The 12,477-nt window shown below is 39.4% G+C and overlaps 1 protein-coding gene across 1 annotated transcript in view; it reads right to left on the reverse strand.

The window, feature by feature from the left end:
- MED12L (mediator complex subunit 12L) overlaps positions 1 to 12,477 on the reverse strand; it is a 327,546-nt gene that overhangs the window by 31,362 nt on the left and 283,707 nt on the right. The window contains exons 37-39 of the mRNA XM_019934361.3: positions 11,067 to 11,429; positions 9,191 to 9,347; positions 5,644 to 5,855 (exon numbers count right to left, since the gene is read on the reverse strand). Of these exons, the coding sequence (XP_019789920.2) occupies positions 5,644 to 5,855; positions 9,191 to 9,347; positions 11,067 to 11,429 (732 nt within the window). The remainder of the gene's footprint in view (positions 1 to 5,643; positions 5,856 to 9,190; positions 9,348 to 11,066; positions 11,430 to 12,477) is intronic.

The following is a 12,477-nucleotide window of genomic DNA, read 5'->3' on the forward strand; positions in this document are numbered from 1 at the left end:
CAAAAATATGTAGTAAAAATATAAAAGACATTCATAAGAAAGAAAAACATGAAATTCATGGTAGTGATTACCTCTTTTTCTTTATGAGACAAGGGGCCTCATCCACGTCTGTAAAGTTTTATGTAATAAAAGAATGATCTAGAGCAAATGTGGCCGAACATTATTATTTAATAAAGCTAGGTGGTAAGTACATTAGTGTTTGCTATATTATTGTCTACTCTTGTGCGTTTGAAAAACACTGCTAAAAAGAGTGAGTAGGAGGTAAAGAGCAAAAGGAAGGAAACAGATATTCCAAGGTGATACCATATCCAGAAGGTAGATCAATTACCAGACCAAAAAGGATGGCTGCTCAACTGAAATGAGCGTCATCAATCCAAGAGGCATGCTTTCAGGATGTTACAGAGACACTTTTGCCAAGGAGCTGACAACTCTGGAAGGCTCTGACTCAGTCAGTGTTCTTTCATTAAATTACTTAATTCCTTTATTTGGATACACAGTGACGGCACCTGCTCCATGGTTAGATAACCAAGTGTTCTTACCAGTAACCACCAGCTATAACTGAGCACATCATTTCTGTCTGTCAGAAATCTTCCTCTTTAATATAATGAAAATCCTTATGATTCATTATCTGTAGCCAACAATCAATTGCTTTCTTCCAAATGTGTCTCAATCAAATTAAGCTAAACGTACCTTTTATCTTTCACTGGTCTCTCAGAATAAACTGTCTAGCAGTGATTATTACAAAGAACACAAGATGATTTTGTGCGTTGAAAGGGAGAAGTCAGGATAAAGTGATATCATAAATCAAGGCACAAAATTAAGTTCTCTTCCTGTATCAAAACTTAAGATTCCCTTCAAAAGCCCCTTCTCTAGAATACTGATAAGGTGGGGGGGCGGGGGGGCGGGGGAGGGGAAGAAATTACCTTGTGTCAGAAGAAAAATATGAGGTATAAGAAAAAGGTGACTGAAAAACAATTTAAGCAGCATTTGGCATTATTATAACCAACATTCTATATTTTATGACAGGTCTCATGGGATATGTGGAAAATAAAATATTACAGTGATATTTTTATAACAGTGAAATTGGAATCAGTCCCTCTAAAGTTTGTATCACAGAATTTAGATGGTAAAAACATACTGCTCTAAGAAACCAAAATGGCTATTAGGAAAACTAAACAATCTTCAACATTCCTTTTTCTTGGTCTCTTCTACTGGTGGCCACCAAACACCAATCATATATAGGGACAATTAATGTAATTATACAAGTAAAGCACATACTATAAGCCAGCCACCATTCTAAGGGCTGTTACAGACGTTAAATCATTAATTTCACAAGAACCCTGTGGAGTAAATGTTGCATTAGCTCCATTTTATAGACGAGCCTCTGAGGCACAGAAAGGTGACAAAATCACTATACTGGGTCCCATTTAAATAAGGGACACTGAGTAAGGAATGGAGGGGGGGAGAATTTCTACTTCCTTGGATGAAGACTACAACTGAGAAAAATGACAAGTTTCCTCACCTAACATCTTTGTGCATGTTAATATGCACTAAAGCTGTAAGAAAATACACCTGATTATAATAACAGTCACTACATCAAATAACTTGGTTAACGATACCTAACAATATCCATGCTATTTAGCACCTGTTTTCTAGACACTATTGGTACATTCCTAAGGAAGTGTAAGACGGTTCATAACAGAAAATCTCATGACCAACTGAAGCTGGTATTCAGTCTCTGTAGCAGAATCAGAATTATTCTATAATGGTTCTCTAGTTTTCATTGTGCACCATCTAAGGCTAGATCTTCCTACACACATCAACTCTGTCCATTACATGTAAAGAGGCTAAGGGGACTCTGCAAGGTCTGAGATGTATCCAGAATTCAGGAATTTGTGCCCTCTCTGCCCCATCTAGGTTTTCAAAACAACCATAGCAGAGGTTGCTGTTGGGAGAAGTTTCTGGAAGCACTCAGAGGAAGAGGTACGAGATGAGTCTGTGGATAAAAATCAGGTTGCTAAGGATCAAGGCTACTAAGAAACTCCAGCGTTCTGGAAATAGCTGCTCAAAACATGAATTCATTCAATAAACATCTCATAGATTTCTATCCTCTGCTCAGTAGGTGGAAAGATGATACAAAGTATTGTAAGACCCAATGCCTGACCTAAGAAGAGGGGGCCAGCCGGGGGTCACCGTACAACCAGCCTGAGAAGCTAGAGTCACATCCAAGGCTTGGAGCAACCGGTCAGTCTTTAAAAGCAGCTGCTACAATTCCAAGATAAGTTTTGAAGGTTAAGTAATTTGAAATTCTCCAACATGTTTGTTACATTTAAGAAAATGGATTCTGTAATTAGAAAATTTGTAGGATAAGGAGGAAAATGATACCTATTTCATCTTCTCTATAAGAAGCCAAAAACTGAAAGAAAAAAAAACAAACCCACAAGTTTGTATGTAGCTAGAGAGAATCACATTCTGTGTATGCGTTTAATCCGAGAAAATGCTACTGCCAAAATCTGAATCAACATTTCTTACTATGAAGGATATGGGTCAGTGCTTACTAGAAAAACAACGAATTGCATCCAGAATCATATATGAAAACACTGTTATCAATATCCCTTATATTCCATGTAATTCTGCCTTTATTCTAGATTTTTAAAGATTACCATGAGGCGAATTTTTTTGTGCCACGATACCACAGTTAGCTAGATTCTAGGTATACTAATCCATGATCTACTGGGAGAGAGGAAAGGGGCTAACGTTTCCCTCAGAACCTCCTCGGTGCAGGCACTCTAGCAGATGCTACATACAAGTCTCATCTACTCTATGGAGGACCACTCCATCCTGCGACTGCACCCCGTATGCATTTCTCTTCCTTTACAGAATTCTATTTTTCTCAATTATCCAACACTTCAAGAATGGTGAGGGAGGAAAAAACATGTCTGCTTCTGAAAGCCCTTCAGAAACTCCAAAGCAAGTTTCAACAGTTAAAGAAAGAACATGGGGGAGAGGGAGAGGTGACTATTATACAGGCAAACCTTGGAGGTACTGCGGATTTGGTTCTAGGCCACCGCAATAAAGCGAATGCCTCGATCAAGAGAGTCACTTGAAGTTTTTGGTTTCCCAGTGCATATAAAGGCTATGTTAAAATTATACTGTAGTCTAGTAAGTGTGCAATAGTATGATGTCTTTTAAAAAGTACATTTTAATTTAAAAAAATACTTCATTGCTAAAAAATGCTAACCATCATCTGATCCTCCAGTGAGTCATAGTAATAACGTCAAAGATCACTGATCACAGATCACCATAACAAATATAATAACAAAAAAGTCTGAAATATTGCAAGTACTACCAAAATGTAACACAGAGACACAAAGTCAGCAAATACTGTTGGAAAAACAGTGCCGAGACTTGCTCAATGCAGGGTTACCACAACCCTTCAGTTTGCAAGAAGTGTAATATCTGTGGAGTGGCACAAAGCGAAAGCACAGTAAAACAAGGTATGCCAGTACAATCACTGCTACGAAGCTGAGCTTTTATTACTTGAAGAAAGAACTCCTGACTTCTCAAAAGGAAAAAAAAAAAAAAAAGCAAGATAAAAGGAAAGAAAAGAAAAATCCAACATGTGACAGAGTTGCTACAAAAGAATCAGTTAAAAAAAAGAATGCATTATCAGTTAATTCCTATTGGTACCAGCAGTACAACCCTAGATGGTATGAAAGAATAGTCAGGTATTTTTGAGTGTTGTGAGTAATGGGGTCCTACAGTGACGTTTTAGGTCGTAAGTCTACCTTCTCCAAACATGCAAGGATATTTCTGAATATGCGAAGATTATTCTATTGAAACCCCTTTAAAAAAATTTTTTTTTTTTGCTTTAGGGGAAATAGCTTGTCATGGCTTGTGTCAGGAAGTGAACTTCTGAGGACAGGTGTTTCACCTATAAATGACACAGTGAGCTCCTGCCCAATTAGAGACATTCAAAACTGAACCCAGCAGTAATAGATTGAAAGTGGGCTATTAATAAGTCAAATTCTACCTTGTGATAAAAAGGTAGATAGGAAAAAATAAACATTTCTTATTGGAAGGTAAATTTTACTTAGGCTTAAATTACTTTAAAAGCAAACTGAATTCATTCTAGTAGAATAATTATTCGACTTCCAGTAAATTTTTTCTTGATAAGGATTGGAAACAGTGATGTAACTTATTTTCATTCATCCCCAAGAAGAGCTAAAATCCCACTGAGGTTTTAAATGACTCCAAACATGCTGCCTATTTAGAGAAAAATCAAGGCTTCTTAAGGATTTTAATCAAATCTTCATCACTTCTGTGTAAGAAGTAACTTAGGCCCGTGTTTCCTGACACCCAGGGAGTTTGAGTGATCAAAAATCTCTCAGAGCTCAGGGGGAGACAAGCATGTAGTGACTGTTGTTTGTATTCTCATGTGGTTCAAACTAGATTCCTCTCTCCTGTCCTTCTTATAACACAGGTTAGAACAAATAATAAATTAAAAAAAGGAAAAGAACCATTTTTAAGACGGCATAACTAGCCCTACCACTCCCATCCCCCAAATCACTAAGTGGACTTCATGCAGAAATGCCACAAGTTGTACAATGGAGACACGTCTAGAAAGTTACTCAGAACACAAAGAATATTTTTAAAAGCGTTAGAATTCCTTGCTAATTTGAAAATCGGTGGTTGTTCTTAGAGCAGGATACACTTGTAGACTGGCTACTTCCTTTGAGGATCATAAAGTACCTCACTCAAGGGTTGCTGTGAGATCTAAGACAATCAATACATTAAAGTTCTCAAAAAAGTAAGTGCTCTCATCGTGTTAGCGGCTACCGTCAGCACCACCATAGTGCAATTGTTCTAAGAAAAACCGGAAAACACAAAAAGTGTACAGAAACTGGAAGAAAAAGCACATTCTCACCTCCCGCTTTTTACTTTAACATATTTGTACAGATTGGTGGGTTATTTATGAGTCTATACTAAGTTTCGTGTGACTTCCACCAATGTTAAACAATCACTATCATTTTAAAATTTATAGAAGATGGGGTTATAGGGCATAAAAATAGAAATAATATAAATCAAGAGTTAAAGATATCCATATGCTGACTGTCACTTGTAGTGTATGTATTCTTTGCCTACTGTAGATCTTGTGAAGTATATACTAAAAACAGAGTCTGTGCAGTACAGGGCACTGTAGGAGAAAACCTAGGAAACATCAGGGCTTCAGAGCTACAACATCAAAGTAATACATCAAATAATAATACGTGAAAGTAGAGCTAAAAGGAGTACGGAATATGGTGATAACGATAATAGGGAATGAGTGCTCAGAGAAGGTCACTTCAAGGGTGAAAGTCCTGCAGCTTCCAAGTGACTAGAAAATCATTAGCTCTCCTTTTTGTTTTGAGGCATACTTTGAATGAACCTAAGACATTTCAAGTCCTTATCTGATCCATGATAATAGTAAAATACAAGGGGGGGAGAAGCATGTATCAACCTGTACGAGAGAGATCCACGTGCACTCGCTCGCACAGGTAAACAGGCGTGCACGTGCAGCAAGAATCTGTCACATCCCCACTCTCATCCTGAGCTAGAGGAACTAATGAAACGTGGAGGACGACACTGCTGATCGGGACAAACCTGTTGGAAAGGTCGCGTCTGGGCTTGCCTGAGAAGCCGCTGTTGCTGCTGCTGCTGCAGAAGCTTCATCTGTATCAACTGCTGCTGCGACGTGATGGCGTGAAGGGAGGGCGGCTGCATCACGGCCCCCGAGCGCCGCTGCAGCATGTTGGACAAAGCTTGCTTGGTATTGGTGGGGACAAAGGAGCCCGCGGGGTCCAACCTGGAGCCACCTACAAAAGCAACCGGAAGGAAGGGCTTTCTGCGCATGTTAATGCAATAGGTCTTCCTTACTTTATTAAAACACAGAAGTCTCACCCCGAGCCTCACCTGAGGAGCTCAGTGGGAAGTAGGGCACTGCCCCACCCTCTACAAATATCAAAGATCCCTAAGGGTTGCATAAATTCCAAACGATGGGGAGGGTGACGTCTAGTGAATGATAATATCTGAATGACTTCACAGAGGGCCCACTTTGGTTGGTAAAGTGAAACGCCCCGAGATGCAGAGTCACTGGCACAATTTCAGAATCATGTGGGTTCTAAATTATGCGAGGCGCCCCGGGGACACGTCACTTGCACAAAATGTATTGCCTTCGTGGGGTATTTTATCAAGTGTGCTAAGCCAGGCATAGAGACCCTTTTGGAACTTTAAACCCTTTTGAAGTTCATGGTATTTAAGTTTCTTTACCACAGCAAAATAAAAATGCCTGTTTTTCGGTAGAGAAGCATGACAAAACTTTAAAAACCTGAAATGCTCGGAAGCTTCAAATACCATGATTCTAAAGACAAAACACATTGTTTTTGAAGGGTAGACGTCAAATAAACAAGAAACATTAATTATAGCTTAAAAAAACAAATGGAAACCTTAACATATTTGCATATATAATCTGCCAAATGCCTTTAAGAGGAAAAAAAATTTCAACATTTACTGGCTTCAAGTAGGTGCCAATCCTTCACTCACCAGATAGTTTATATTCTTGAATGTATGTGAATAAGAAAACTTCTACATAAATACCTTACAAATGTTATATTTTTTCTTTAAACCAACTTGTATGATGGAAACAAACATTTCAACACTGATCACTGAAAAAGCCCACATTCTTTTAAAGACTCAGCGTCACAATCAGCAATATGATTTATGAAGTCATTCAGCAGCATTTGAAGAACATTTGGAAAAAAAGTGGGAGGTCAATTTGAGTAACATGACAAGGTAACTTTTGTTGAAGAATTGGAAATATACTAATACAACTTTATTGACTCATTTTATAAGTAAGAGACATTCTTTTTAAAGATTAGGCTATGATCTACTTCTAATTTCCCTCATTTTTCTATAATCTTATACCTCTGAGTCAGCTAAAGAAATAAGATATAATAAATACACTGACGCCCTCTGTATAGTCTCACCGAATTAATTTCCTCCCCATCTCTCACCAAATGCTCTTTATTATTCACATGCATTTCCTTATAATTTTACCATCTTGGAGTGTATACATGAGAGAGAGAGATTGCTAAAGATGTGTGTGTGTGTGTGTGTGTGTGTGTGTGTGTGTGTGTGTGTGTGTGTGTGTGTTGGGGGGGGGGAAGGGCACTGTTTTGCATTTTTAAGAATGTATGAATGCAAGCAGATGGTACATACTCTTCCTCAACTCCATAGGATTTAAAACTTTATGAAAATCTATTAATTCACACATGTAAAATCCTCATAATTAATTGTTTTCTTCAATTCTTTTTCTTACATGTCATGATACCTAAGACTTACCTAATACCTAAAGTTCCTCAACTTATAAACACCTTTTACAGTATTCTAGGGGGAAAAGGGTATGTGCCTTTTAAAATACTTAGCCTTCAATTTATAGACAGTCCTTGTGTTTGATTTCAATATCTAAAAAGTTTAAAAATGCTTAAATTCACAAGGACTTTGGAATTAAAGAGAGAAAGTCAAAAGAGAGGATGAGCCCTTATTATTTTCCACATTTACCACTGCCTAGTCTGTTCTTTCTTTTGTCGTCTACATTCTATTCACTCAATAACCTATTTTTAAGACCCCACTACAAGCCGGACACTGCTCTAAGTTCTGGGCATACTATAGTGAGCCATGAGAAAAAATACCTGCCCTCATGGAGCTTACATTCTGGAGAAGGCAGATAATAAACCAGGAAGTAAGTAAAATATAGATAGAGTCTATAAACAAGTGCCGGTGCTAGAAAGAAACTGAAGGAAGTGGAGGGGAACAGAGAGGCCAGGGAAAGGGTGTGGTTTACAGTTTAAAACAGGGTGGTCAGTGCAGGCCTCAACCCAAAGGAAGCAGGCAGTGAGCATGCAGATATCTGAGGGAGCCCACTCCAGGCAGGGGCCAGCATGTGCAAAAGCCCTGAGGTAGGATATGTTAAGATCACTCACTGAACCTGTCTGTTGTGTCAGGCTATCTTCTAAATGCTGTATTTTTAAAAACTCACTGTAAATTATATATGTGTGTTTGTCTGTGTATGTAATATAAAACTTATTTCATCCTTCAACGAAAGAATGAGCATTTTCATCCATTCTGCTTACTGCAATACCCTAACAACTAAAACTGTATCTGGCACACGATGAACGAAGCTCAGTACATGTTGTTGAATGGATAATTGAATCACCCACACTGTGAGGGTATATGTTAGCACGTCCACTTTACAGATGATCAGACTGAGGCACAGAGAAGCTAAGACATGGTGGAGATGATACAGTAAGAGGGTGGTAGAGCCAGAGTTGAAGCAGAACTGTAACTCCCAGACCAGCTCTCTTAACCACAGATTCAGAGGACAAAATATGGATTCTCCCCTACCGTAAGCCAAGAATCAAAATGTCATCCTCCAATTACAATAAAAATCACAATATAATACAGAACACAGTAAGGAAAAATTATTATTTGTTAGAATGTCACATCCTAACAAAATGCAGGTTGAGATCTCAAAATAAACTGTTTCACAGAAACAGGCAAACTTTCATTTAGAAAGAAAAAATTAAATTCATTTCTAATTAAGAGACTTCTTTATTCAGAAAAATCTTTATTCTAGATATAAAATCTACTTGGGCTTGAATCAAAGCAATACTAACATTTACTGTGAATACGGTAGGATTTCTTACTGATATCTATTTGCTGCACCAAACTTCTGAGATCCTTCGTGGTATAAACAATTTAAAAGTTATAACATGAGGAAACAATAAAAGACACTAAAATAGTGTCTAATAATTCAAAATGCTGATAAGAATTATATCTGATAAAAGCACACGCAAATTTCACAACACAAAACTTTATCAACTTTTTATCTTATAGCTGAGATGTGCATCAGGGGCTAATCTCCTTCTGACATTGGATGAAAATTCCAAAAGCGACACATGAACTAGTCACTGAAACTGAAATCTTAGAAGAAGGAAAAAACACCTTGAGTGGAGGGAAATTCCAGACATGTCCACTGAGCGCTCACTTCTGGAAATGTGCAAGTTGTGTGGAGGTTTCAGTTTAAAAGCAAAGAGAACCCCAAGCTATTTCTCACCTCGGAGTCCCCTGACTACGCTCCGTCTTCACATACCTGGAGTGAGAGCTTGGCTCTGAAGGAAAAGGCCGGGCTGCTGGGGCTGACCCATGAGGTTGTAGCCCCACAAGGTGGACTGTGGGTGATGCATCATCTGGGAGGAGACGGGTGAGTAGTTGGGAGGCACTCGGTACATGTTGCTCTGTGGATACTCCTTCAACACAGGGTTAAAGAAAAAAACAGTTACTTAACTCCACACGCCACAAAGATAATTAACGCAAATTCCTCCTATCACATTACTTGAGAGAGCTCCTATCCCAGCAGTCGGCATATTCTCTGCAAAACACTCATTTAAATTAAAACTCTTCCTTGACTTAAAATGTACATGGCTACAGCAGGGGAAGTTGAAAAAGGATCTCTTCTGCACTCTGTGTTTAAAATACTAAAAGCACATTTGGAACACCACCCACGGCCGAGAAAGTGTCTTTAGGGGCTGAATCTCCCGCTCACTGCATCTTACAAGGCTTTCCTGATACCTTGTACCTGGATGAGAATTAGCCAGAAAGGCCCACAGTACTTCAGAACCAGTCTCCAGCCTAGACAGTGTCTTAGTTCCAACTTTCAGTACAGCACTGTAAAGAAGTAGATTCCCCTTCCATCTTGTCCCCTTCCGCCCCTCACCACACTTCTTGCCCAGGGCTTTCTCTTCCTTGGAGCAACTGCAAAGCCTCTAAGGATCACACCTGAATGCCTCAATTCCTCCTTCTCCAGCCCTGAAGGATGAAAGGAAAACTAAAGGTTCAGTTCCCTGCAATACACCCGATTGAAAAGAGGCAGCTTCAGGAAAAGTATGGGAGAAAGGGACATGACCAGGATGCACCTGGGGAATGAGATGAGTCTGAGGTCTTTTAAAGCATCTGAAAGGAACAGAAATGCATCCATGTGGATAGACAGGCTAGGAGACCCAGACTCGGGGGAGTGGCAGTCTGAACCTTACTAAAACAGTCTGGACCTTTTTCAAAACAGAGGGATATTGGTAGGAAGGCTACACGAGAAGAGGGCACTGACATTCAAGTGGCATCCAAAAACGATGGTGGTCATTTCTAGAATAATATTAATCACCAAGCTATCAGCTAGGAAAAAATGTTTTGGTTTTGACATAGGTGAACAATACCAATAATTAGTCATGATGACTGAACAACAACTTGTGAATATTTCTTCCACTGGACAACAAGAACGCTCTCGAATTTTATAGAAAAATGTCACAAGTTCCCTCTCAAATATTTTCAGGTGAGTTTAAATGGAAAGCTATTTTACATGTTAATTCTATAAAATTATTTCTAAGTTACCATCTCATAGATTTCTCTTTTTTTCAGAAAAGGTTGCTCTAGGTAGGGAAGGCTAACAGGGAAACAAGAGGTAAAACTGTTTCAAATTATGTTTACTTCTTATAAAGTCTGAAAATATGGTAAAAAGTAGAATATAAAGGACAGTAAGATGGAAATGGTAAACTAGGAAATCTCAGAATCATCCTATTAGATAGATCAGATGGGGTTTTATCTAGGGAAAACAAAGAGTTTTCTATGTTAATTTACTATAGATACCAACTGCCCAAAATACAAAAAATATTTTAGACACCTCATAATAAAAATATGTACGAGGATGAGATTTTATAGGTCAAAAAATTCAAGTTTCAAATTTGAGAAATTGTGAGACAGTGAAACATTCACATTATTCACAATTGAAGCCTAAAATTAAACCAAGTTATGAAAAGTAGAGGAGGTTCTGTTGATGACATCTGAGCCGTCAGGACAGCTTACAAATAGGCTTATACTGCGCCTAGGAATGTTTCTTAGGGATATAATTCAGGAACTAGTAAATCTGCTAGGAGACGCTAACGTGCCCAAGACCTCTCTCTACTTCCCGTACTCACATCAACTCTCGAGCTGGATTTCGTCTTGCGCTTCCTTCCCTTTGTCTTCTTCTCTTCATCTGTTGTGGTTTTTCCTTGATCTGACAGCTCAGCTGATTTCCTCTCCGGTTCCTGAGAAATGGGAGATGTAGGCCCTTCCTCTTCCTCCTCAGGGGGCAGGGGCAGCGGCTCGAGGTAGTAACTTCGCGGCTTGGGCATGGGGTGTGTGTGATACAGGAGGAGGTGATGCTGTTCCTCGTACTTGATGACCTTCCGGTCCACTCGGACAGTCCCGAACCAGGCCCAGGACAGAGGAGCTGGGTTCTTCTGACCCTCAAACAAATCCCATGGGGACACCTTCTGCTTCGTGGAGACCTGGAGACCCTGTGGTGAAAAAATGCGCTATGACCACATGCTCAGATCTTTGCCTGACTCGGAGGCCAGGCTTGCTTGGGACATGGATTCAGAGAACATTCTGCCTCGTGGGGGCCTTAGAGAACTCTAGCACAAGGCAGACGGGCTAAGTGATGAGTCCAGGCTGACACTAGATCACTGAGAGCGGCGGCTACAATCCAGACCTTTAACTCCAGTTCTACGGTCCTTTATACGACACTGTTCAGGCTGTGACACCAGACAGTACAGTAGATTTTACTGTAAATGGCATTTTTTTCCATTTGGTTTTTTTTTTTCGCAAAAAAAAAAAAAAAATTCTAAGAAACACTGCAAAGGTGATCTTACTATACTGAACTGTAAACCTTTGGAATCTATTGCTTTTAAGATGAAACAAAACTTAGGAGTCAAGTTATAGTCAACCTCTAATTGGGTTGGACTTGATGCAATACAGGCACCTTTCAGGTACTTACTTGGGCAGTCTCTGAATAGTTAAGTAATATTATTACAGAATTAACTTGCACCAACAGGTACAAATAAAGACCTTCAATTCAAGCTTATCTCTACTGAGTGTAGAAGAAGAAATGTTATTCTGTTTCTGAAAATAAAAGTTTCTTATTTTTAACATTAATTGGCACTGTCCCTTGGTCCTTTCCCTGGCACACCAATCTGAAAAAAATTTTTCTTCCAAGTGACCCTGAAAATAACTGCTCAAGTTACTTTGAATAACTTATGAATGCTCCCGTTCCAAAGCTACACACACTCTTCCACGGTGGCTTCATCCAAAACCAAGGCTCACTTACCATCTGTATTTTGACTGCTTCCTAATATCTGTCTTGACATTAGACCTCTTTCCTGGGTGCCAAGACCATGTATCCAAATGTGTCACCACTGGAGAGCCCACCAGCACTGCGAACTCAACCTGCCCCTGACTCTAGCCTTGCCTCTCTCCACAACCGTGCGGGTACCAGCACTCAGGGCGCTGATTTACTGCAGCGCTGCATCTTGCCTACAAGCGACAGTCTGTCATGCCTTTGCACAA

The sequence above is a fragment of the Tursiops truncatus genome, chromosome 4 (genome assembly GCF_011762595.2).
Source record: "Tursiops truncatus isolate mTurTru1 chromosome 4, mTurTru1.mat.Y, whole genome shotgun sequence".
Classification (NCBI taxonomy): Eukaryota; Metazoa; Chordata; class Mammalia; order Artiodactyla; family Delphinidae; genus Tursiops; species Tursiops truncatus.